Here is a 24,981-nt window from a genome sequence, read left to right on the forward strand (position 1 = left end):
GCCAAGTCCTAGAATTGGGGACGCCAAGAGCCTGCTTGGTGCTCTACTCCCTTGTGGCCAAGCTGGTACCTAAGATGCAAGACAAAGTTTCCTTTAGTTTTGCCTCTACTTCTCTCCAATTTTAGTATATGTGCTGTCGAAGCGAGCACGTTGCCCCTGCTTTTCTCAAGCAGGAGTCTTGCCCTGTACCTACCATAGCTGGGAATGTGCTGAGTCTCACCTCAAGCCAGCCAGTCTCAGAGTCTCATCCAAGACCCTTGTCATAGTACCTGGATATTGCTGCTGGTTATTCAGGGCCCAAAGGCTCTTCAGTTAGCAGGTGATGAATCCTGCCGGGGGTCTTTCCCTTCATGGCAGTGGGTTCCTTTCTGGCCCAGGGTGTGTCTAAAAATGTCATGTGGGAGATAGGGCCTGGAAAGGGAGCCTCATGACTCTGACTAGTGCCTTATTCTGCTGTGGCTGAGCTGGTATCCAAGAGGCAAAACAAAATCCTCCCCACTCTTCTGTCCCCTCTCCTCAAGCAGAAGGAAGGAGTCTCTTTGGAGCCATGAGCTGTACAGCCTGGGGGTTAGGGAAGGGATGATGCCGGCACTTTTTTAGCCATCCCGCCTAGTGTCTCAGTAGGTTGCATGCCTCCCAGGCCCACTGTCTTTGGCCCAGTTCAGCACTAGGACTCATCTAGGAGTTGCAGACCTTGTGGCCTAGACTGCCTTTCAAGTTTATTTAAGGCCCCAGAGCACCTGAGCCTTGTGGTGGCAAGGCTTTTGGGGAATCAAGCTCAGACAGATGGGATCAGCGATTCCCCTCTGGGTAGGGTCCCTCCATGGGCGAGTATCAGCTGAGTTTGGTCTGGTTTCCCTTTCTGCTATATAACAAGGCAGCACTGACTTCAGTGCTCACACTTGCTTGCTCTTCCTTTCCCCAGGACACGGAAACTCAGCACCTTGCTGCTGCTGCTGCAGGGTATGGGAGAGGGTGGTGTTGGTAATTCAAGAGTGTTTTTCCTACCTCTTCCGTGCCTCTTTCAATGATAATGAAGTTAAAACTGGGTACTGTGAGTGCTTACCTGGTTTTTGGTTCTTATGAATGTTTTTTTTTTTTTCATGTAGTGTTTAAATTGGTGTTTTTGCTGGGGGGACAATTGGTGGAGCCTTCTATTCTGCCATCTTCCTCTTCTCCTGCCTCCAGCTGTTGGGTTATTTGTAGATATTCTTTATTAAGTTGAGGAAGTTCTCTAGGTTTGTTAATTTTCTTGATATTTTAAAAGAATCAACTTGTTGTTTAATTGAGCTCTTTGTTTCTGTAATGTTTTCATTTTTATCTTCATTGATTTTTACTCTTTATTGCTTCCTTCCTTCTGCTTGCTTTGGGCTTTTCTTTTTTTTGGTTCTTTTTTTTACTAGATTTATGAGACAGGAGCTTAGCTTAATGATTTTAATTTTTTAAAAAATTTTCTAAGGTATACATTTAGTGCCTACACATTTTTCTCTCAGCACTGCTTTAATATTTTTATATGTAGCATTTTAATTTTCATTTAGTTCAAGATATGTTTTGATTTCCCTTGAGAACTTCTCTTTGACCCTCGATTAGTTAGAAGTGTATGATTTAGCATCCAAGTGTCCTGTTAATAATTTCTAGTTTGATTCCGTCAGGGTAGAAAAATGTACTGTATAATTTCAGTCCTTTTTAGTTTGTTGAAGTTTGTTTCATGGCCCAGGACGTGGTCTATTTTAGTATAAGTTCCACTCACTAGCACTTAGTGACTTGTTTTTCTAAGACCACCAGAGCGGGCACGAAAGAACCAGCGACTAGGCAAGTGTAGGAGCAAAACTGCAAGTTTATTTTGGTCACCTAGCTTCAGGGGAAGAAGGTGGGTGGGGAGAGGTCTGTCGGCCTCCGGCAAATGAGGCCCACAGAGTCGCCCGTGTAGCTCTCGGACGGAGTTCCGACAGTCCCGACCGCAGTGGGGAAGCTGGGAAGTCCGTGCGTGGCATTCGTCCGGAGCGGCTTTTCTAGGAGTGGGAGGGCGATAGGCGGGGCACGGGCGTGTCGGGGGCGTTCCGCAGGTGCGACCAGGTAAATCTTGGTCTCTTCGGATTGACATCACCTGGCGCATGCCTAGTTGGTCTGCACCTTCCCGGGTCGCGGGCTGCATTTTCGCGCGCGCGGGAAAAGTTGGGGGGGATGAAGAACCCGGAAGTGCACCATCTTGCCTCCGTTCATCCAAACATTCCAACCTTTTATTGGTAATAGTGATAAGGGGCGCCGTGGTCTGTCTGGCTACTTCCTGCTGTTAAGGGGCGTCGTTAAGGTCGGGGCCCATGGTTGGCATTTGGACGCACAGATGAAAAATAAAATAAGGCACAGTATTAGTATAGGAATGAGGAATGAAGCATTTGTTGGAATAGGAGCAAAACCCAGAAGGAAGGTCCCAGCAAGGTTGAGGAGTATGAGATAGTTAAGAAAATTTAGTAAGTTTGAGGCGAGTGGGGGAAAGCCAAACTGATTTCCACTGATTGCTTTCGGTAGGGGCCCTTTTTAGCTGGGAATGAGGAAGGAGTGCGCAGAGTAGTTGTTGGCCAGGCAGCAATTAAGGAGTGGAGTTTTTGTGGAGTGGATGGCTTTCCGCTTACTCCTACTACAGAGATATTGGATGGAAGGCTAGGTCCAGAGAAGGACGGCAAAACAGAATAGGTAGCCTCGCTGTTGATTAAAAAATTGTCTTACCCGCTACCAGGAGAGTTACCCGTGGCTCGGCGAGGGTGATGGGGGTCCCCGAGTCTCGGCACCTTCAGTTGTCGTCGTCGTCCAGATGTAGGAGCTGGAAGGAGCTCCCAGGATCCTGGGAAAGGGGGTCACGTGGAGACGCAGCACCTGTTCTCAGGGTGGGGCAATCAGACTTCCAGTGTCCTCCCTGCTAGCAAGCAGGGCAGGGGGTTGCTGGTGGACGAGGGTTAGGACATTTCACTGGCCCAATGTCCTGACGCCTTGCACTTATAGCAAGGCTGCGTTGGGACTCGGGGACCTTGCAGACACCTGTTGGCATAGTGTCCTGCCTTGCTGCATTTATAGCAGGCTCCTTTCGTGGCCTTGGAGTCTGTGGGGTGTGTGCTCTCTGGTCTGGGGTTACAACTGGGCTGTAAATCCGCTGCTAGGAGCTGGGCCTTCTGTTTGAGGCATGCCTGTCGCACTGCCTCAGCCGTCTGCTCTCTGGAGTTATAGACCTTAAAGGCTAATTTAACCAGATCTTGTATTGGTGCCTGAGGACCATCCTCTACCTTTTGAAGTTTCTTACGAATGTCAGGAGCTGATTGAGAAATGAAATAAGACGCCAAAATGGTGGCCCCTGTGGGGGAGGCCGGATCTAACCGGGTATATTGGGTTAGAACCTCAGTCAGCCTATTTAAGAATGTGGCTGGATTTTCTTCTGGATTTTGAATAATTTCTTTTAATTTGTTAAAATTTACAGTTTTGTTTGAGGCTGCTTGCATACCAGCCAACAAACACTGAACCATTATGTCTCGCCTACGGCACCCAGGCTGGTTTGCTTTGTAGTTCCAGTCTGGGTCTGCCGAGGGGACTGCTTGCTCCCCTAGTGGGATGGCGGCGTCAGTTAAATGTAGTTGGTTGGCGTGCTGCCTGGCGGCAGCTAGGATGCGGTCTTGCTCCTCAGGGTTTAGGGTGGAGGTTAGGATAACCTGGAGGTCATGCCAAGTTAAGTCATAGGCCTGACAAAAGTATCTAAATTCCTTTATGTAGATGGTGGGATTAGCTGAGAAATCCCCTAAACGCTTCTCAATTTTGGAAAGATCGGCCAATGAAAAAGGGACATGTACTCTGACTACCCCCTCCGCCCCAGCCACCTCTCGCAAAGGCGCTAACACTGTAGGAGGGTGTGGGCAGAGATAGGGGACTCAAGACAGCCAGTTGGGGGCCCCGAAGGAGGCACGGACCGAGTGGATTACTAGTAGATAAGGAGGAGGAAGGAGGAGTCTGGATGGGGGGAGGAGGAGGAGTCTGGGCAGGAAGGGAGGGGGTGGAGAGAGCGGGGAGGGAAGGAGGAGTATAGGGAGGAGAGCTTAAGGCCCAAAAGCCTTGTACGTAATTAATTTCGGACCACTTGCCCAACCGCTGGCAGAAATTGCTGAGGTCGGTCACGCCACAGTGGAAAGGAAAATTAACCGCTTCCTCCTAAGGTCTTGTTCAAGCTGTAAGGTTTTTAAATTGGCTAGGAGGCACCCTAAGGGGGTGCTCTTTGGAAATTTGGACTGGGGCGTTTCCCGTTTGTTTCCTCTTTACCGACACAATGGACACAATGGAAATGGAAATGGATCCCTGCCTGGCTTCAAAGCGTCCTTTGGAACCAGCAGAGACAGACTGGAGGCTCATGGAGCCAAAGTGGAGATTACCTTCAGGAGGACGTCTCCGTCCTGAACGGGTCTCCTGAGCCACATGGTGGCTCCCGATCCACTTGGTGGCTCCAAATGGACCTCGGACCTGCGCAGGATTTTGGCCGAGGGAGGTAAAGAGGAGACAAGGGCACTTAACCCAGAGAGGCCGTGAGAGTGAGGGAAGCGGGTCTCAGGTCCTGGTCCGTCTGCCGCGTGGGAGCAGGAGGAGGTTCCTCAACCCTGGGGGCCCTGAGGAGGGGTCTTCTCCCGGGTTCGGCACCAACTGACTTGTTTTTCTAAGACCACCAGAGCGGGCACAAAAGAACCAGCGACTAGGCAAGTGTAGGAGCAAAACTGCAAGTTTATTTTGGTCACCTAGCTTCAGGGGAAGAAGGTGGGTGGGGAGAGGTCTGTCGGCCTCCGGCAAATGAGGCCCACAGAGTCGCCCGTGTAGCTCTCGGACGGAGTTCCGACAGTCCCGACCGCAGTGGGGAAGCTGGGAAGTCCGTGCGTGGCATTCGTCCGGAGCGGCTTTTCTAGGAGTGGGAGGGCGATAGGCGGGGCACGGGCGTGTCGGGGGCGTTCCGCAGGTGCGACCAGGTAAATCTTGGTCTCTTCGGATTGACATCACCTGGCGCATGCCTAGTTGGTCTGCACCTTCCCGGGTCGCGGGCTGCATTTTCGCGCGCGCGGGAAAAGTTGGGGGGGGGATGAAGAACCCGGAAGTGCACCATCTTGCCTCCGTTCCTCCAAACACTTAGAAGAATGTGTATTTTCTTGTTGTTGGGTAGAGTGTTCTATAAATGTTAGTTAATCTTATTTTGATTGACGGTGTTGTTGATTGATGGTGTTCTTCTGTATCTTTACTGATTTTCTCCCCAATCGTTCTATCAAGTCTTGAGAGCGAGGTATTGCAGTCTCCAACTATAATTGTGAATTTGTCTGTTTCTCCTTTTACTTCTATAAGTTTTTGCTTCACATAGTTTTCAGCACTGTTCTTTGGTGTATATACGTTTAGTTCAAATTCAAGGTGTTGGCAAGGCCATGCTCTTTCTAGTATTCAAGGGGAGGATCCTTCCTTGCCTCTTCCTAGATTGCTCCTGGCAGTCCTTTGTGTTCTTTGGCTTGTAGCTGCATCACTGCGGTCCGCCTCTGTCTTCACATGGCCTTCTTCCATCTGAGAGTCTCTGTGTATCATTTTTTTGTAAGGACACCAGTCATTAGATTTTGCACCTGCTGTAATCCAGTATGACCTTTTCTTAAACTAGTTATGTCTGCAAGACCCTACTTCCAAACCAAGGTTACATTCCGAGATGCTGAGTGGACATGAATTTTGGGAGGATACTATTTAACCCACTACTCTGATCAACTTTCTTTTCTCATCAGTTATATTTGTAGTTGCATAGTCAGGAACTTTCAAAGTCTCTTGAGCCTCCAGACTTCCTTGAGCCATTTTGACTTTGAGACCCCCATACTATAAGGCATTCTGGGATTTTTTAACCTTTCTAAAATATCAACTATAGAGTCTTGCCCTTATTTTCAATCTTAAACTCTTAAGATGACATGACTACTTTCTGTCATATTTCCGTTGTTTCTGCTCATGGTTTTGATTTTCTTAATACAATAGCAGTTCTGCTACTTACTTCTATTAATTCTGAGGCAAAATGTAGCAAGAAGTTGTCACATGCTCTCCTATTCCTCAAATGAGATTTTTAGTAGATGCCAAGTAAAGGCTAGCTTTTAAAAAATTTTGTAACAGATACTTGAAAGCTATAAATATTGTTCTGTAGATAGAGGGGTAGATTTAGGGAGCACAAGAAGGGAAATACAGTGATTAATTTGCAGGGTAGAGTAGAATTGGTAGGTACCGGAAGCATGAAGATAGCAGATAGCAGGGAGTCTCTTGAGGTCAGCTGAGCTTGTGGTAAAACAAACCTGATTGAAAGTGGGATTTCATAGTCTAGGAAAGGAGAGGAGCAGAGCTTAGTAGTTGCTTGAAATGGATATGAAAACAGAGGATTCTAAGGTTTCTAGTTTGTGACAGTTGTTCCAGTAGCTATGGCAAGATAGTTTTGAGGTATTAACAATGACTTAAATTTTGGACACATTGAATGTAAGGTGACCTTGGTTTTAGTTTCCTAAGTTTGGTTTATTTGTTTGTTTATTTATTTTTCGAGACAGAGTCTTGCTCTGTTGCCCAGGCTGGAGTGCAGTGGCATGATCTCGGCTCACTGCAACCTCCGCCTCCCGGGATCAAGCGATTCTTGTGCCTCAGCCTCCTGAGTAGCTGGGACTACAGGCGTGTGCCACCATGCCTGGCTAATTTTTGTATTTTTAGTAGATATGAAGTTCCACCATATTGGCCAGGCTGGTCTTGAACTCCAGACCTCAAGTGATCTGGCTGCCTCGGCCTCCCAAGTGCTGGGATTACAGGCGTGAACCACCGTGCCCAGCCCCTAAGTTTGGTTTAGATACCTGTTTTACAGGCAATTGGAGATATTCCTAATGTTTCACATTAGGTACCAGTGCACATTTGGGATTTACTATTACAAAGACAGTACTTGAAGTCATTAGATCTCTAAAGGCATTAGTAATAGTTAATGTTCATAAATGTGACTGCCAGTCATCAAGAAGAGACTTATGTTTAGCAAGCTGTTTATGAAGACAGGGATTAAGCTTTTTTTAAAAAAATTCCATTTAAAATATCAAAGATACAGTTGTTTTGGTGCCTAAAAAATAAGCTTTTGATTATCTTCACCCAGTGATGCTAGATTGGTGAGATCCATTCATTCAGGTATTTAGTGAATACTTACTAAGATATTCTACAAATAAATAAGGGAGAAGTTGTGTTGAAAGATAGGGTGGTATAGTGTGTGCTGCTATTAGTAAAAACAAGCTTTTAAAGTAGGAATGATCTAAAGTGTAATTTGTTTTCACTCAGTAATTTATTACTCAATCTTTAATTTTTATTGAGGACTCACTGTGCATAACCTATAGTACATGGAAGAATAAATATGCATATTGTACCAGGTGCTAATAGTGTTAAAATGAATAGAAGTAGTCCCTACTTTCAAGGATCTTGTATCTATAGAGTCATGTAAATATGTACATATAGTATGTAATAAGTGGTAAATTAGAAGAAAAGGCTGATTTCAGGATGTGAAATTCATTTAATTGGCCTTCACTTAAGCCAGCTCATTGGATTCATTGATGCTGTCCATTCCCTCTATAAAATATAGGATGGATGCTCATAGGGAATAGTATACCAGGCTTTGTTGATTCCACAAGTTGACTTATAAACTTAACAATAATAATAGCTGGGAAAGTTACTTATCATGAAAAAAAGTGCTGCTGCTGCTGCTGCTGGCAAACTTTTATCTAGTGATTATTGTATGTCAGGCTCTCTTCTAAATGCTTTACATATATTAACTCACTTAACCTTCCTGGTAACCTTAAGAAAAATGTAATATTACTGTCCATACTTTAGAGGTAAGGACACTGAAGCATAGAGAAACGTAATTACTTGTCCCAGTTTAGTCAGCTAGCAATGGTAGAATCAGGATTCGAACCCAGGCAACCTAGATCTAGAGACCAAGCTCTTGCAACTACGTTGACTGTCTCTCGAGCCAGCTGTGTTTATTTTCAACCTTGTATATGTCAAGTTGCACAGATTAGTGTCATTCTGTAACTTAATTATTATATAAATTGATGAAATGTGAGTATAAAAATGTGAATGTTTTTATAAAAACAACAAGTGCTTTGGAAGCAATTTTGCTAAAAATCATTCTTTAATTAGGCATAGTCAAAACAACTGTAAAAGATTCAGGAGGAAAATGTTTAAGAAAAGCTGCACTCAAAGTGCTTTGTAGGTGTCTTTATGTTTTTACTCCCATTTATGTGTGTATGTATGTATGTATGTATGTATGTATGTATGTATTTTGAGTCCAAATGTTGCTCTGTTGTCCAGGCTGGAGTGCAGTGGCACAGTCTCGGCTCACTGCAACCTCTGCCTCCCAGGTTCAAACGATACTCCTGCCTCAGCCTCCCAAATAGCTGGGATTACAGGTGCGCACTGCCATGCCTGACTAATTTTTGTATTTTTAGTAGATAGGGGATTTTCACCATGTTGGCCAGGCTGGTTTCGAACTTTTGACCTCAGGTGATTCACCCAGCTTGGCCTCCCACAGTGCTGGGATTACAGGTGTGAGCTACCGTGTCCAGCCTATTTCCATTTAAAGAACTGAAAAATACAGCCAAGGCCTTACAGGGGTGGCATAAGCAAGAAAGACCTGTAATTCCCATTAGCAAGCCCATACTCCAAGGTCTCACTCAACACCAAAATATCAGTTATTTATATATGTTTATGTTTAAAATAAAACAAAATGTTTAAAGTATACGTATTATTTTAAAAATGATTCTCTGGGTTAACTGACCTTGCTGAGTGATTTATCCTCTCTCTGTCCAATGCTGTCAGATAAGATGGCTTTTCCTATAGTTAGAAGCAGCTCTTAATCCAGATTGTGGTGGTCAGGAAAGAATTTCTGTTGGAGATATCTGAGATGCGACTTACTGAATGGGTAAGACGTGAAAGTGAAGGAGGAAAAGGATATTTCAGGTAGAGATAACAGCAACTAAAAATGCACAGAGGTATAAGAATATGCACAGTAAGCTGTAAGTAGTTTATTACAGCCGTAGCATAGAATGTGAATGGCTGCTGGAAATAGCTGAGACTGGATAGGAAGTTACAGGTTAGAGAGTGAAAAAATTTGTATTGCTTTCCTTTATGATTTTGCTCTGCTTTCTCAAAGTCTGTTCTCAACACAGGGGTTAGAATGATGCCCTTAAAATGTAATTCAGGGCTTGTGTGTGGTGGCTCATGCCTGTAATCCCAGCACTTTGGGAGGACGAGGTGGGTGGATCACCTGAGGTCAAGAGTTAGCGGCCAGCCTGGCCAACATGGTGAAACCCTGTCTCTACTAAAAATATAGAAATTAGCCAGGTGTGGTGGTGTGCACCTGTAGTCCCAGCTACTGGGGAGGCTGAGACATGAGAATTGCTTGAACCCAGGAGGCAGAGGTTGTAGTGAGCCGAGGTCACGCCACTGCACTCCAGCCTGGGCAACAGAGTAAAACTCTGTCTCAAAACAACAACAACAACAACAACAACAACAACAACTGTAATCCCAGCACTTTGGGAGGCCAAGGCAGGTGGATCACCTGAGGTCAGGAGTTTGAGACCAGCCTGACCGACATGGAGAAACCCCGTCTCTACTAAAAATACTAAATTAGCCAGGCGAATCACTTGAACTCGGGAGGCGGAGGTTGTAGTGAGCCGAGACCATGCCATTGCATTTCAGCCTGGGCAACAAGAGTGAAACTCCATCTGAAAAAAAAAAAAGAGACTTTGTCAAAACCAGATAAGCAAAGAAGGAGATTTTGAAAATATTATTAATGTGTTTGTTTCCATTAAAGCCAAAAAAATGAAACTATAATTAGTCAAATTTCTGGTATAAATAAATTTAAACTTAAAGTAATACGTGAGTTTTAATGCACCTACTTTTCAATTTTTAGCATTTTTCAGCTACTTTAATGTTCCGGAAAAATGTTAACTACAGCCAGGCGCAGTGGTATGCCTGTAATCCCAGTGCTTTGGGAGGCTGAGGTGGGAGGATTGCTTGAGGCTAAGAGTTTGAGACCAGCCTGAGCAACATAGTGAGACCCTGTCTCTACAACAAATTAAAAAATTTGTCAGGCATGGTTGTGTGCATCTGTAGTCCTAGTTACTTGGGAGGCTGAGGTAGAAGGACCACTTGAGCCTGGAAATTGGAGGCCAGTAGAGCAAAAAAAAAAAAAGAAAAATATTAACCATTAAAAAAAAAAAATCAAAACACGTATGTGCAGTTTTGATGCACATTAATGGCATCAATATGGCTCATTAAGATACTATTGGGCTCTGTATGTAAATGTTTGATATTTTGCTCATTATGGATTGTTTACATTAATTTTGATTTTAAAAGTATTGCATTAAAATATTATTTTTCTTGATTATTGAATTTTTGAGCACGCTTTTAAATTTTGCACCCTGGGTGAATGCTTCACTTCATTCTAATTTCCAGTAGTGTCTTCCACTATAAAATGAGTTCCTTGTTGGGGGTGATGTTGAGTGAGATTCTGTAGAATTCTGGAATTCTGTAGTGTAGTGTTCAGAAAGTCTGTTAATTATAGTACTGGCAGAGAGTTGTGGGCAGGGAAAGCAGATCCTTAGCTGGAATACATATCTGTTCCTCTGAGGGGATCTCAACCTTGGCTGCACATTTGGCAGCACCTCAATCTGTAGGTGGGACCTAAGCATCATTGATTGTTAAAGCTCTCCAGGTGATTCAGTGTGCAGCCAAGATTGAGAACAAGTGATCTACAGCAGTACTGCTTAAACTTTAGTATACACATGAATCCTATGTAAGTCTCGTTAAAACACAGATGTCTTAGTTTCAGGGAGTAAGTATACATTCATAAAAAACCTCCTGTCACTGCTGGTCCATTGACTACACTTTGAGTAGCAAAGCTTTGTTGTGTGCAACAAAAATTTCACTGTTTTCACCTCACCAACTATAGGCCACAGTTGAGTCCAGATTTCAGTGAACAAACCCAGCAGACTGTTAACACCATTTCTTTTTCTTTTCTTTTTTCTTTTTTTTGATGGAGTCTCACCCTGTTGCCCAGGCTAGAGTGCAGTGGCACAATCTCGGCTCACTGCAACCTCCGCCTCCCAGGTTCAGGTGATTCTCCTGCCTCAGCCTCCTGAATAGCTGGGATTATAGGTGCCCTCCATCATTCCCCACTAATTTTTATATTTTTAATAGAGAGGGGTTTCACCATGTTGGCCAGGCTGGTCTCTAACTCCTGACCTCAGGTGATCCACCTGCCTCAGCCTCTCAAAGTGCTGGGATTACAGGCGTGAGCCACCGCGCCTGGCCCTGTTAACACCATTTCTAAATGTCTGAGCTAACACTTTAAATCATGAATCTTGGGTGAACATACCCGTATCAATAAATTTAGCCCTACCTAACTACATATTTTTTTTCTTTTGATCTAATAACCCTAGAATCCATTTTCTTAGATGCTCTCTGGAGTCCTACTGATACAAATAAAGTTTCTACAACTCCAGTATATATGCTGTTTTCTCCCCTATCTTGTACTTATATCTAGGTGAAGCTAGCCTCTAACCCCTCTTATTGGCCTTTTTGAGGTAGTGAAAAGTAGTAAAGGTGGGTGCTGAGGAGAATGGGCATTTCTTTCTGAGGCAACCGTTTCAGATGAAATTACTGAAAGGTTTTTATGCAAGAGAAAGTTGGTTGGAACATAGGTGAGGAGGACTTTTTAGCAGAAAGTTTTGGGGCTTTGGGGTTCCAAAGTTAGGCTTCATGTGTTAGTTCCTACATCTTTATCCCAAGACACAATCCCACTTCTTCTCAACCATTGCCCTTACCTTCAGTCTGGCAGGGTTGTACTTTTAAATGTCATTGCACATCTGCAGACCACTCAGGCATTGGGCCAGATCTTTAGTCATGTCTGTCTTGGGCTTTGAGGTTGCAGAAATGAAGAAGATATGATGCCTTGAAGTTATATGTTATTTTTGTAAACACTATAGAGTTTTCTCTCTGCTTAGTTAACTTTAGAGTTAACATGAGAATGAGTATAGAAAGTTGAAATATTTCTTTGAATGTATCACATTCCATTGTCAATCAGTGACTATTTAGAGGGAGCCTTAAATGTCCAAGATACTGTATCATATTGACAGTAGATTATAAGTTGTTGGCCATTAACATTTTGTGTTTTTTATTTACAGAAACTTATTGGAGAAGTGTTTAATATTGTGAGCCAACAGTCTACAGCTCGACCTGGCTGCATTATTGAACTGGATGCAATAACCAACCAAGTAAAAACATGCTTGTGAATTGGTGATATTATATACTTTATCCCATGATGTTTTATGTGTATATGATATATGTCATTCTCAGAATAATTTTCTTGTTTGTTATTAAATGCAGACTTCAGTTGATTCCCATAGTGAAAATCTACTAATGATTTAGGGATTATTTTTCTCCTTGGGAAACCAAGAACCATATATTCTCACTTACAAAGTGGGAGCTAAGCTATGAGTATGCAAAGGCATACAGAGCGATATAATGGACTTTAGAGACTCAGAAGCGGGAGGGTGGAAATGGAACTAGGGATTTAAAAAACCACGTTAGGTACAGTGTACACTACGTGAGTGATGGGTACACTAAAATCTCAGAATTCACTACTATATAGTTTATCCATGTAACAAAAAAACCACTTGTACCCCAAAAGCTATTTAAATAAAAATTTTTTAAAAAGGAATTATTCTTCTCCAGTTGAATTGTATTTGTAGCAAAGGAAATTTGATTCAGTTAGAGAAACCATGACCCTGATCTTGAAATGCTGAGAGAAAATACAGTGCAGCTGCATAGAGGATCGGGTTGTGGTTTCTCGTTTTATATTATTACTCTTTTCAACTCAGTAGAGGGTAACCTCAGCTTCAGAGTGTTTGCCTTGTTAGGCCCCATGTTGAGTACTTTTATGAAGTCCTTTAAAATGCAGATGAAAGTCAGATCAAAGTGAACATAAACTTTTTAATCACAGGTCCTTTGTGAATTCAGTATTCCTCCCTAGCTACTACCTAGAAAATAAGGAGAACCCTTCTCCCTACAGGGAGATGTAAAACCCATTTCAGCCCTCAGGATATTTGTTTCTTTAGGACTATGTTTATGTATTAAGGGATAGAACTAACATTCATTCCAAATGTGAAAAGGTTTAGTTTGGTAAGGAAGCTACCAATAGTTTTAAACAAGGAAATGAAGAAAGAGCCAACTGTAGTTAAAAGCAAGTATAGAATTATATCATAAATTTTCTTTGGTGTTTTGCACTTTCTGTTGGGGAAAATGTAGTCATTTCTGCTAATATAGATAAAATACATCATCTCTTGATAGCAGAACTGGGGCTGCCAGACCCATATTGCTAATACCTCCTGGGAAATGCTTTTTAATCCCCAGTGCCCCACCTTTCTTTAGATTCAGCCTGTGATTTCTTTTTTCTACTCCATAGGGATGTAGAAACGTGGGTTGGCTTCCTTCCTATAGATAAGTTAATTTTTAATGGATTGGATGTTAAATTCATCCCCTGCTTTAGCCTCCTTTGCACTGATTACCTTTGCAAAGACTCTCACAAAGCAGTCTTTTTACTTCATATTTGCTCAACATTTTCTCCCCTGCTCCTTGTGGCTATTTTTAACAGAAGGAGCAATAATGAATGACAAAGTTTAAAATTCTTTCTAGCTTTGTTCCCAGTGTGTTGTATGATTTCTATATCCATAAAGGTATCACCCTTCTCTTTACTTTCATTTAGTCTTTGTCCCTTGGGGAGGTGACCTCCTAGACAATGAATATGAAGAGATTTTTAATGTTTCTACCTATAGAAACACAAAATACCCTATAACTTTCATAAAATTGTGTGACCCAACCAAATATTATAATCCTTTTATTTCTTTCTATTATGTAAAGAGGCAGGCTTTCCTTTATAAGATTATTGACTCCTCATCAAATGCCAAGATAATCATAGCTACTTCCCTCTCTTGAAATCTCTGGGGGAGCCATCTGATTGTCTTAATACACTTCCAAAATAAGCTTTCGTTTGGATGTAGCCTTTCCTTGAACTTCGGTTCACGTTAAGGTTCTAAGTAGCCATTCGTGACAGTCTTAAAACATGGTATGGAGCATAGCAGTTGACAGTGATGTTTCATCCATCCTTTGAGGGGTTCTAGTTAGTTATGTGTGAGTTTAGTTCTCTAGAGATGTATCATCCTGCTGGCTGTTACAGGATCCCTGGTAATTCCCACTAGACAGAGCTATTAGGGTACTTTGAGGAGCTCTCTGGGTTTTGTTTTGTTTTTTGGTTCTCCGGTGGAATTGAAGAAACTAGAAGTTGTGTAGTAGTCTAGTGTGTCTTACACAGTTAGTGCAGCCCTCCCCCGTCAGTTGTGAATCTGATGCTTTCAGGCTCAAAGTGGTGAAGGTTGCTTAACTGCTCTTTAAATTTGGGTTTTTGTAGCTTCTTTTTTGTTTTTGTTTTTTTGAGAAGCAAACCTGTTGATTTGTTTCTGCTAGAGTTCTTCTATTCTGCTGTTGGCTGTGACATCTTTGAAAGTAGTTTTTCTCTGACCAGGATCATTTTAATGATTTTTTTCTGTTGCTTTTTTTCTTTCTAATTAGTAGTAGGTAAAGAATAGAAATTGTTAGATATATTTCTTCTGCATTAGCATTGGGGAAGTGATGGATGGGAGATGGGAGACAGGGAATTTCAAAGATAAAACCTCTTCATTTTTTTTCATATTTGTAGTGTGGCTCAAATACACAGTTGCTTCATGTGTTTCAAGAAGACTTCATTATAGGATATAAACCACATAAAGAAGATATGGAGAAAAAGGAAACAGAAATATTTTTTCAGCCATCACAAGGTACTTTAAAAAAATAGTCTGCATTTGTTTACCTTCATGTTAACAAGAAGATCTCTAAGCTTTCATTGAGTATGGATCTTCAAAAGTTACCACTCTCATAATTTTTGACAGATACACCAGTTAGTTCTGTCAAAATTGCTTGCTTGTAGATGAAGAGGGCATGTGGGTGAACATTACATTTTGCAAGACAGTTCATCGGTGATACAGACTTTTGCCAAGAAATGGTGTCTATGAACCTTAATTTGTTTTAAAGAGTAAGTTTATTCAACTCTATAAATAAATTATTTTGATTGGTAGTTCCATTTGGTATCTCAAGGAAAACAGTTAATTTTATTATAGGTTTTAAAAAATTATCAGTAAATTGCTTCAGACCAATGATGAATATAAGATATAAGGTATCATGTTGTGCGGGACTGTAGAAACCTCATGGAAATAGTGAATGCAAGGTACCATCTCACAGTTTTCCCCTTTGAAGTGTGGTATTTTTTCCTTTTTGTGAAAGTAAGTAGTTTAACCCTTTCAAAAACAAACAATATGATGTTTAGTTTAAGCTTTATAACTTAGCTTAAAATGTTACCTTCAGACGTTAAACTGTATTTAAGTTTTTTTAATTGGCAAATAAAATTGTGTGTGTATATATATATATATATATATATATATATAACTTCATAATTATAAAACCAACATGTTCTATTTGAAAAGCCATGTCTTTAAGAATTAAGTGTCTGTGGTGAATATTTAGTTTACAAAGGGTTTTCAGATAATTAATTTCATTTGGTTACAAATTGTGACTATCCAGATGGACATATTTAATTTTCTTAGTGTAGTTTTCATCACAAAATTATGTATAGCATCTAAGGAAACTGTTTCTATGTAATTTGTGCAGATAATTTCCTTTGCTTTAGTGGAAAATCAGATTGAGGTCTTGTATTCTAAGAAGCTTAGCTCAAACATGTTTTCACTCGCCAGGCTAGTAACTTGTTTTTCTTTCATATATCTTTCTTCATACACAAAACTTTTCTTATTTATGTTATTCAATTATGTTCACTTTTATTTCACTATCATTATAACAGCAGTACTTCTTTACAGATTTAAAATTTACTTTTCTGTAGTATCTTACCTTTGCCTGGGTTAATCTTTTTAATATGGTTTCCAACAAATGTAGCTGCCATTTATCACGTTATTTCTAACAGGAAAGATATGCCAACTTACCAGAATTCAATGCTTATATAAAGTTGGTACTTTTCTTTATAATATTTTAATTGACTTACATTAAAAATTTTCTTTATTTCTCGCTTTTGATGTTTGTTGTGCCACTGCTAAGTCAGGCCAAAAGATTTCCTCAGTGCTTTCTTGGTTTTCCTTTAGTTTTTGTGTGAAGTTTCTCTTTCTTCCTGATTTTATAGCTGTGTTCTTAAAGGACTTGTATAGGTCTCTCTTCTTCTCTGCCTCTGCTTTATTTTGTACTTTCTAAGTTTTAATTAAAAGTTTATTATTCTCTTAGTTAAGAAAAATGCCAAAAATAGACAAAATTAGAGTTCATAATTAAGTGAACCTCCATATTCTATAATGTAGGTTAAAGATTTTATCACACTTGTTTTGTTTACACAATTTTTCTTTCCTTTTCCCTCCTGAAATTTTTTTTTTCCCTGAGACAGAGTCTTGCTCTGTTGCCCAGGCTGGAGTGCAGTGGTATCATCTCAGCTTACTGTAACCTCCACCTCCCAGGTTCAAGCAATTCTCCTGCCTCAGCCTCCCAAGTTGCTGGGATTACAGGCATGTGCCACCACACCTGGCTAATTTTTTTGTATTATTACTAGAGTCGGAGTTTTACCCTGTTGGCCAGGTTGGTCTTGAACTCCTGATCTCAAGTGATCAGCCCGCCTTGGCTCCCAAAGTGCTGGGATTACAGGTGTGAGCCACCGTGCCTGGCCCCCCTGAAATATTTTAAAGTAAATCCACCTGCAGTGTTGTTTCACTTCCATATGCATTTCTAAAAATAACTCCCTTACATATTTGCTATTATCAAATTGATAAAATAATAAAATTCCTCAGAATCATGCAATAACTACTCCCATTTTTCATTGAATTGTCAAAAAGTTGAGGTTTTTGTTTATGTGTTTTTGTTTGAATCTATATCCAAACGAGGTTTACATATTGTGTTTTCACTGTCTATTAAGAAGAGTATTTTAATCTAAAGTGATACCTTATATACACCCGCATTATGCCACTGACTTGTTTTAGAGCAAATTTTTTTTTTTTAATTATTTTTTTATTATGCTTTAAGTTCTGGAATACATATGCAGAACGTGCAGGTTTGTTATATAGGTAAACACGTGCTGTGGTGGTTTGCTGCACCCATCAACCCATCATCTACATTAGGTATTTCTCCTAATGCTATCCCTTCCCTAGGCCCCCCACCCCGCCGACAGGCCCCGGTGTGTGATGTTCCCTTCCCTGTGTCCATATGTTCTCATTGTTCAACTCCCACTTATGAGTGAGAACATGCAGTGTTTGGTTTTCTGTTTCTGTGTTACTTTGGTGAGAATGATGGTTTCCAGCTTCATCCATATCCCTTCAAAGGACATGGACTCATCCTTTTTTATGGCTGCATAGTGTTCCATGGTGTATATGTGCCACATTTTCTTTTTTTTTTTTTTTTTGAGACGGAGTCTCGCTCTGTCGCCCAGGCTGGAGTGCAGTGGCCGGATCTCAGCTCACTGCAAGCTCCGCCTCCCGGGTTCACGCCATTCTCCTGCCTCAGCCTCCCGACTATAGGCGCCCGCCACCTCACCCAGCTAGTTTTTTGTATTTTTTAGTAGAGACGGGGTTTCACCGTGTTAGCCAGGATGGTCTTGATCTGCTGACCTTGTGATCCGCCCGTCTCGGCCTCCCAAAGTGCTGGGATTACAGGCTTGAGCCACCGCGCCCAGCCCACATTTTCTTTATCCAGTCTATCATTGATGGTCATTTGGGTTGGGTCTAAGTCTTTGCTATTGTGAACAGTGCCGCAATAAACATACATGTGCATGTGTCTTTATAGTAGAATGATTTATAATCCTTTGGGTATATACCCACTAATGGGATGGCTGGGTCAAATGGTATTCCTGGTTCTAGATCCTTGAGGGATTGCCACACTGTCTTCCACAATGGTTGAACGAATTTATACTCCCGCCAACAATGTAAAAGCGTTCCTATTTCTCCACATCCTCTCCAGCATCTGTTGTTTCCTGACTTTTTAGTGATTGCCATCCTAACTGACGTGAGATGGTGTCTCATTGTGGTTTTGATTTGCATTTCTTTAATGACCAGTGATGATGAGCATTTTTTCATATGTTTGTTGGCCGCATAAATGTCTTCTTTTGAGAAGTGTCTGTTCATATCCTTTGCCCACTTTTTGATGGGGTAGTTTTTTTCTTGTAAATTTGTTTAAGTTCCTTATAGATTCTGGATATTAGCCCTTTGTCAGGTGGATAGATTGCAAACATTTTCTCCCATTCTGTAGGTTGCCTGTTCACTCTGATGATAGTTTCTTTTGCTGTGCAGAAGCTCTTTAGTTTTTTGTTGCCATTGCTTTTGGTGTTGTAGTCATGAAGTCTTTGTCCGTGCCTATGTCCTAAATGATATTGCCTAGGTTTTCTTCTAGGGTTTCTATGGTTTTAGGTCTGATGTTTAAGTCTTCAATCCATCTTGAGTTAATTTTTGTATAAGGTGTAAGGAAGGGGTCCAGTTTCAGTTTTCTGCATATGGCAAGTCAATTTTCCCAACACCATTTATTAAATAGGGAATCCTTTCCCCATTGCTTGTTTTTGTCAGGTTTGTCAAAGATCAGATGGTGGTAGATGTGTGGTGTTATTTCTGAGGCCTCTATTCTGTTCCATTGGTCTATATATCTGTTTTGGTACCAGTAGCATGCTGTTTTGGTTACTGTAGCCTTGCAGTATAGTTTGAAGTCAGGTAGCATAATGCCTCCAGCTTTGTTCTTTTTGCTTAGGATTGTCTTGGCTATGTGACCTCTTTGTTGGTTCCATATGAAATTTAAAGTGTTTTTTTTTCTAATTCTGTGAGGAAAGTCAATGGTAACTTGATGGGGATAGCACTGAATCTATAAATTACTTTGGGCAGTATGGCCATTTTCACGATACTGATTTTTCTTATCCATGAGCATAGAATGTTTTTCCGTTTGTTTATGTCCTCTCATTTCCTTGAGCAGTGGTTTGTAGTTCTCCTTGAAGAGGTCCTTCACATCCCTTGTAAGTTGGATTCCTAGGTATTTTATTCTCATTGTAGCAATTGTGAATGGGAGTTCACTCATGATTTGGCTGTTTATCTGTTATTGGTGTGTAGGAATGCTTGTGATTTTTGCACATTGATTTTGTATCCTGAGACTGCTGAAGTTGCTTCTCAGCTTAAGGAGATTTTGGGCTGAGACGTTTGGGTTTTCTAAATATACAATCATGTCATCTGCAAACAGAGACAATTTGACTTCTTCTCTTCCTATTTGAATACCCTTTATTGCTTTCTCTTACCTGATTGCCCTGGCCAGAACTTTCAATACCATATTGAATAGGAGTGGTGAGATAGGGCATCCTGGTCTTGTGCTGGTTTTCAAAGGGAATACTTCCAGCTTTTGCCTATTCAGTATGATATTGGCTGTGGGTTTATCATAAATAGCTCTTATTATTTTGAGATAAGTTTCATTAATACCTAGTTTATTGAGAGGTTTCAGCATGAGGGGCTGTTGAGTTTTATCAAAGGCCATTTGTGTATCTGTTGAGATAATCATGTGGTTTTTGTTATTGGTTCTGTTTACATGATGGAGTACATTTATTGATTTGTGTATGTTGAACCAGCCTTGCATCCCAGGGATGAAACCAACTTGATCGTGGTGGATAAGCTTTTTGATGTGCTGCTGGATTTGGTTTGCCAGTATTTTATTGAGGATTTTTGCATCCATGTTCATCAGGGATATTGGCCTGAAATTTTCTTTTTTTGTTGTGTCTCTGCCAGGTTTTGTTGTCAGGATGATACTGGCCATATAAAATGAGTTTGGGAGGATTCCCTCTTTTTCTATTGATTGGAATAGTTTCAGAAGGAATGGTACCAGCTCATCTTTGTACATCTGGTAGAATTCGGCTGTGAATCTGTCTGGTCCTGGGCTTTTCTTGGTTGATAGGCTATTAATTACTGCCTTTCAGAACTTGTTATTGGTCTATTTGGGGATTTCACTTCTTCCTGGTCTAGTCTTGGGAGGGTTTATATGTCTAGGAATTTACCCATTTCTTCTAGATTTTCTTGTTTGTTTGCGTAGAGTTGTTTATAGTATTCTCTGATGGTAGTTTGTGTTTCTGTGGGATCAGTGGTGATATCCCCTTTATCATTTTTTATTGTGTCTGTTTTATTCTTCTCTTTTTTTTTTTTCTTTATTAGTTTGGCTAGTGGTCTATCTATTTTGTTAATCTTTTCAAAAAACCAGCTCCTGGATTCATTGATTTTTCGAAGGGTTTTTTTGTGTCTCTGTCTCCTTTAGTTTTAGGGCAAGTTTTTTTTTTTTTTTTAAAGGAGTTTCTCTGACTACTTACTTGTGATGTTGTTTAAACTTTTTCTTGTCTACTGTATTTCCTGTAAAGTGCAAGTTAGCTCTATAGACTTGATTAGATCTGGGTTCAACATTCTAGGTGATGCAGTACTTCATATGTATCATACTAGAAAAAAAATAATATTCAGATATCTCACTTTTAGTCATATTAAGAGTCCGAAGATTCAATTGGTGGTGTCATTATAGTTTGACAACAGTCTTTATCTCATGGCTTCTTCCTTTGAATATTATTGATCTTACACTAGTTCATTAAGGATTGAAAAATTATGATATTCCAATTTTATCAGTTCTCATTTATCAGCTAGAAAAGGTCTGTAAAGAAAAGCATTTCTTTATCTACTGGGGCTATTGGATTACTTTGAAAAACAGTTCTTTTTGGAAAGGGTTTAAGTGCTTAATTCTTTCCATTTAATTGACAGTTTCAAAATGAGGAGTCTGTGCGCTGGTTGTCTCCAGCTACTACTGTTGAATTTGTTGTTGTTGTTGTTTTGATTTCTTTGTCTTTTAAGTGTCAATATGAACTCATTTTAAGAAAACTCTTTAATGAACAATAATATACATACGAGAAGTACTCATATAACTCAACGAATTTTTATGTACGTAGGATATTTCAGTCAGTTGCAATCATTTTTTAAATGCCTACATAGTCCTATATTAGGCTAGTAAATACCATTTGAAGTAGGTCCTGAGTCCTTTTGACATAACTTCATTATTGTAATAGTTTACTTTCTTTCAGGCACAATATTTTCCTGGGTTTATCTTGTAGCTGTCCTTTGCAAGAATGGAATCATCCTTCCAAACTGTTCCTTTTTAAAAAATTATTATTATACTTTAAGTTCTGGGATACATGTGCAGAACATGCAGGTTTGTTACATAGGTATACACGTGCCGTGGTGGTTTGCTGCACCCGTCAACCCGTCATCTACATTAGGTGTTTCTCCGAATGCTCTCCCCTCCCTAGCTCCCTACTCCTCAACAGGCCCCGATATGTTATGTTCCCCTCCCTGTGTCCGTGTGTTCTCATTGTTCACCTCCCACTTATGAGTGAGAACATGCAGTGCCAAACTGTTTCTTTTAATGGAAATGGTTAGAGGCCAGAATTTTAACTCTAGCAGCGCTCATTGCCAATAAGTTGTCATTTTGAGTTTTCATTATTAACGAAAGCTTTTATTATCCTGCATAGATCTCATTTTCAGTTATGAAGACTATAATTGTCAACAGGGAAAATTATATATACAAGTAATGTCTTTTCTTTAAAAAATGCGTGAAATTTCTACAAAATTTCTTCTTTACCCTACCACTACTCCTTCTCCCACAACTTAAGTTTTTTTTAATGCTGTTTTCATACAAGAAAGGTTGAATATTTTATTATTTCCTTTTAATTGCCAGTTCTCTAAATAAGGAGTAAGTGCCTCAGTTACTCCAGGAGCATCCTGTGAGGCCGGCTTGAGCTTTTGTATGCTCAGCACCCCGCTTACTTCCCTTCTCTCCTCCTTCCATTCTTCTGCAGCTTTCCTTTCCTTTCCTTTCTTTTTTATGTAGCCTCTTTTGGTATTTGTGTGAACTCCTAGTTTGTAATAGGATAAATATGTTTTAACAAATTGTATTCAGTTTTATTCTTTGGTGCTCAGAGTGTCCCCTCTTTGACCAGTAGGTATCCTTTCATATTAGCTTTTGTGTACTTTTGACATAACTTCATTAGTCCCTGATAGCTATCTAACTTTTGGCACAAAAATTATATAAAACTCCTCCTAAAGGTCTTTCTTGCCTTTTCTTCCCAACTTCTGTGCATATCAAGAGGTGGTGGTAGCTTTTAAAAAGTGTTTTTTTAACCCTATAAAAGCATACTAATTTAAATATCCTTTTCCTTTGAATAATAGGATACCGCCCACCACCATTTTCAGAAAAGTTCTTTCTAGTAGTAATTGAGAAGGACAGCAATAATAACTCTATTCTGCATATGTGGCACCTTCATCTTAAATCTGTACAAGCATGTTTAGGTAAGTAATTATAGTTTCATACAGAGATGATACATAATAAATTCATTTTATAGAATATGCTTTACTTTGGTTAATTCTGTAAAATGAAGTTCCAGTAAACTGTAAATTGAGTTGCTGAATTATGTCTCTTCTAAACTTTTAATTACAAGGTCATAAATCATTAATGAAACTGGTTAATCCTAAAAAGTAGCCTATGGGCACATTAGACATATTGAAAAAAAAGAAAAGCTTGGTTTATTTTTTTCAGTGAATATTTATTGAGTGCACATTATGACTGTTCTAGATGTCCATAGAACTAGTATTGTACTTTTTTGGTAATGCACATTCCCATCCAATACACTGTACATCATCAGCTTTATCATCATTAAAAGAAGCAGAATTGGCCAGGCACGGTGGCTCATGCCTGTAATCCCAGCACTTTGGGAGACTGAGGTGGGCATCAGGTCAGGAGATCAAGACCATCCTGGCTAACATGGTGAAACCCCATCTCTACTAAAAATACAAAAAATTAGCCAGGCGTGATGGCGGGCACCTGTAGTCCCAGCTTACTCAGGAGGCTGAAGCAGGAGGATGGCATGAACCTGGAAGGTGGAGGTTGCAGTGAGCTGAGATTGCGCCACTGCACTCCAGCCTGAGCGACAGAGCAAGATTCTGTCTCAAAAAAAAAAAAAAGCAGAATTGCTGTTTGATAAAATATGATTGAGTGCCTGAGGCTTATAAGCAGAACTGTTTTTGTAGAACATTAAGAAATACAGGTTGGGCATGGTGGCTTATGCCTATAATCCCAGCACTTTGGGAGGCTAAGGCAGGATGATCGCTTGAGCCCAGGAATTCAAGATCAGCCTGGGCAATATAATGAGACTTCATCTCTACAAAAAAATAAAAAATTAGTCAAGTGTGGTGGCGTGTGCCTATACTTGGGAGGCTGAGATGGGAGGATTGCTTGAGCCCTTGAGGCAGAGGCTGCAATAAGCTGAGACTGCACCACTGCACTCCAGCCTAGGTGACAAAGTGAGACCCTGTCTCAAAAAAAAAAAAGAAATGCAGTTGTGATTAAAAAATTATTTCAGCCATTCTTTTGCTGTACACATTTAGATTAATCTCTAAACAAATTGGGAAATCTGTAGTATGAAGCAAAGAAATTGATCATAGTTTTTTTTAAAAACAAACTTTTACTTTTTGAGAGATAATTGTTAAAATGAAGAACTGCATGGATAGCCATATCACATTGAATCTGCTTTAAACTGTTAACTCAAAATATTTGAGTTGTAATATTTTATTATTTCTTGTAATTATATTAGTTGATTTTATACAACTTCTTATACAACATTTAATACAGTGAAAGAATAATTTGTACTTTTTTGTTCACATGTATTATACATTATCACATAACTTTGTAGGTAGCAGTTCTAACTGGGCCATGAATTGGCATTAGAAAAGCCAAATTATTTGACAGAACCTCAGAACCTTTACCTTCACCTAGTTGAGCCTAATCTTCTTGAGGCACCAGGTATTTAAAAATTCTTTCAAACCCTTTGGAGTTAATTTTTTGCATTGTATGTTGTTTGATAGAAATGCAAGAGAAGGGATCTAAAACCAGTTCATCAGGAAGAGATTCATCCAGCAGAGAATATAGTAATTTCTAGAATTTGGCACAGAGATAGGAGTGACTCTGAAGAGATTTACAGAGGTAGTAACAGATTCTTGTGGGAGGACAGGAACTGTGTAATTTTGTTTGTCCCCACTGTTTATGAGGTGTATGTCTCACTAAAGCCAGGGTTAGAGTTGAGTTGCTTGCCTACACTGTGACAGCAGTAGGTCACAGACAATGAGATTACAGTAGAGGCAAATAATGTACTCTTCTTAGCTGTGATAGATAGCATCCATCTTTTTGTTCTAATCTTTGCTGCAGATTTAACAGTGTGTCCTGCCATTCACATTTAATGCTTAAATTTACCACAGTAGTAAATATCCTGTTAGAGGATAAATAATTGGTTTAAATTTTGTTAGAGAAGGGAACATGTTGAGTGCCTTCTGGGTGCCAGGTACTGAGATTGGTGCTTTATATATGTGAGATAGATATTACACCCAGTTTACTAATGGAGTAAGGGTAAGTAACTTGACCAAGACCCATTATATAGTTTGTCACAGAACCAAGTTTCAAAATCAGGCCTTGGTGACTCTAAAGTCTTTGCTTTTTTTTTCTGCTCTTATTTTCTTTCTTAGCATGAGATATATGTTAGAAAATAGCATGCTTCACAGGAAGAGAAATGACGTAGTTTTAACCTTACTTTGCTGGTGAAAAAGTAGCCAGAGATGGTGAAGTGCCTGGCCTAAGGAAACACATCTCATTAGTGATAGAGCCAGGAGTGGGACTCCTGTATTCTGACTATGGATTCAAGTTTGTAGTCTTATTTCATTTTACAAAAAAATGTTTTCATATGTCTTACTTAGTAGC

General features: G+C 40.1%; 1 protein-coding gene across 7 annotated transcripts in view; it reads left to right on the forward strand.

The window, feature by feature from the left end:
• DMXL2 (Dmx like 2) overlaps positions 1-24,981 on the forward strand; it is a 187,741-nt gene that overhangs the window by 99,625 nt on the left and 63,135 nt on the right. For all 7 annotated transcript variants that reach the window (XR_004431994.1, XR_004431995.1, XM_033190115.1 and 4 more), the window contains exons 14-16: positions 12,237-12,326; positions 14,807-14,924; positions 22,404-22,523. Coding sequence is in view for 5 of the 7 variants with exons in the window: in XM_033190115.1 (XP_033046006.1) it covers positions 12,237-12,326; positions 14,807-14,924; positions 22,404-22,523 (328 nt within the window). In the remaining 2 variants the exon portion in view is untranslated. The remainder of the gene's footprint in view (positions 1-12,236; positions 12,327-14,806; positions 14,925-22,403; positions 22,524-24,981) is intronic.

The sequence above is a fragment of the Trachypithecus francoisi genome, unplaced genomic scaffold (genome assembly GCF_009764315.1).
Source record: "Trachypithecus francoisi isolate TF-2019V2 unplaced genomic scaffold, Tfra_2.0 Lachesis_group3, whole genome shotgun sequence".
Classification (NCBI taxonomy): domain Eukaryota; kingdom Metazoa; phylum Chordata; class Mammalia; order Primates; family Cercopithecidae; genus Trachypithecus; species Trachypithecus francoisi.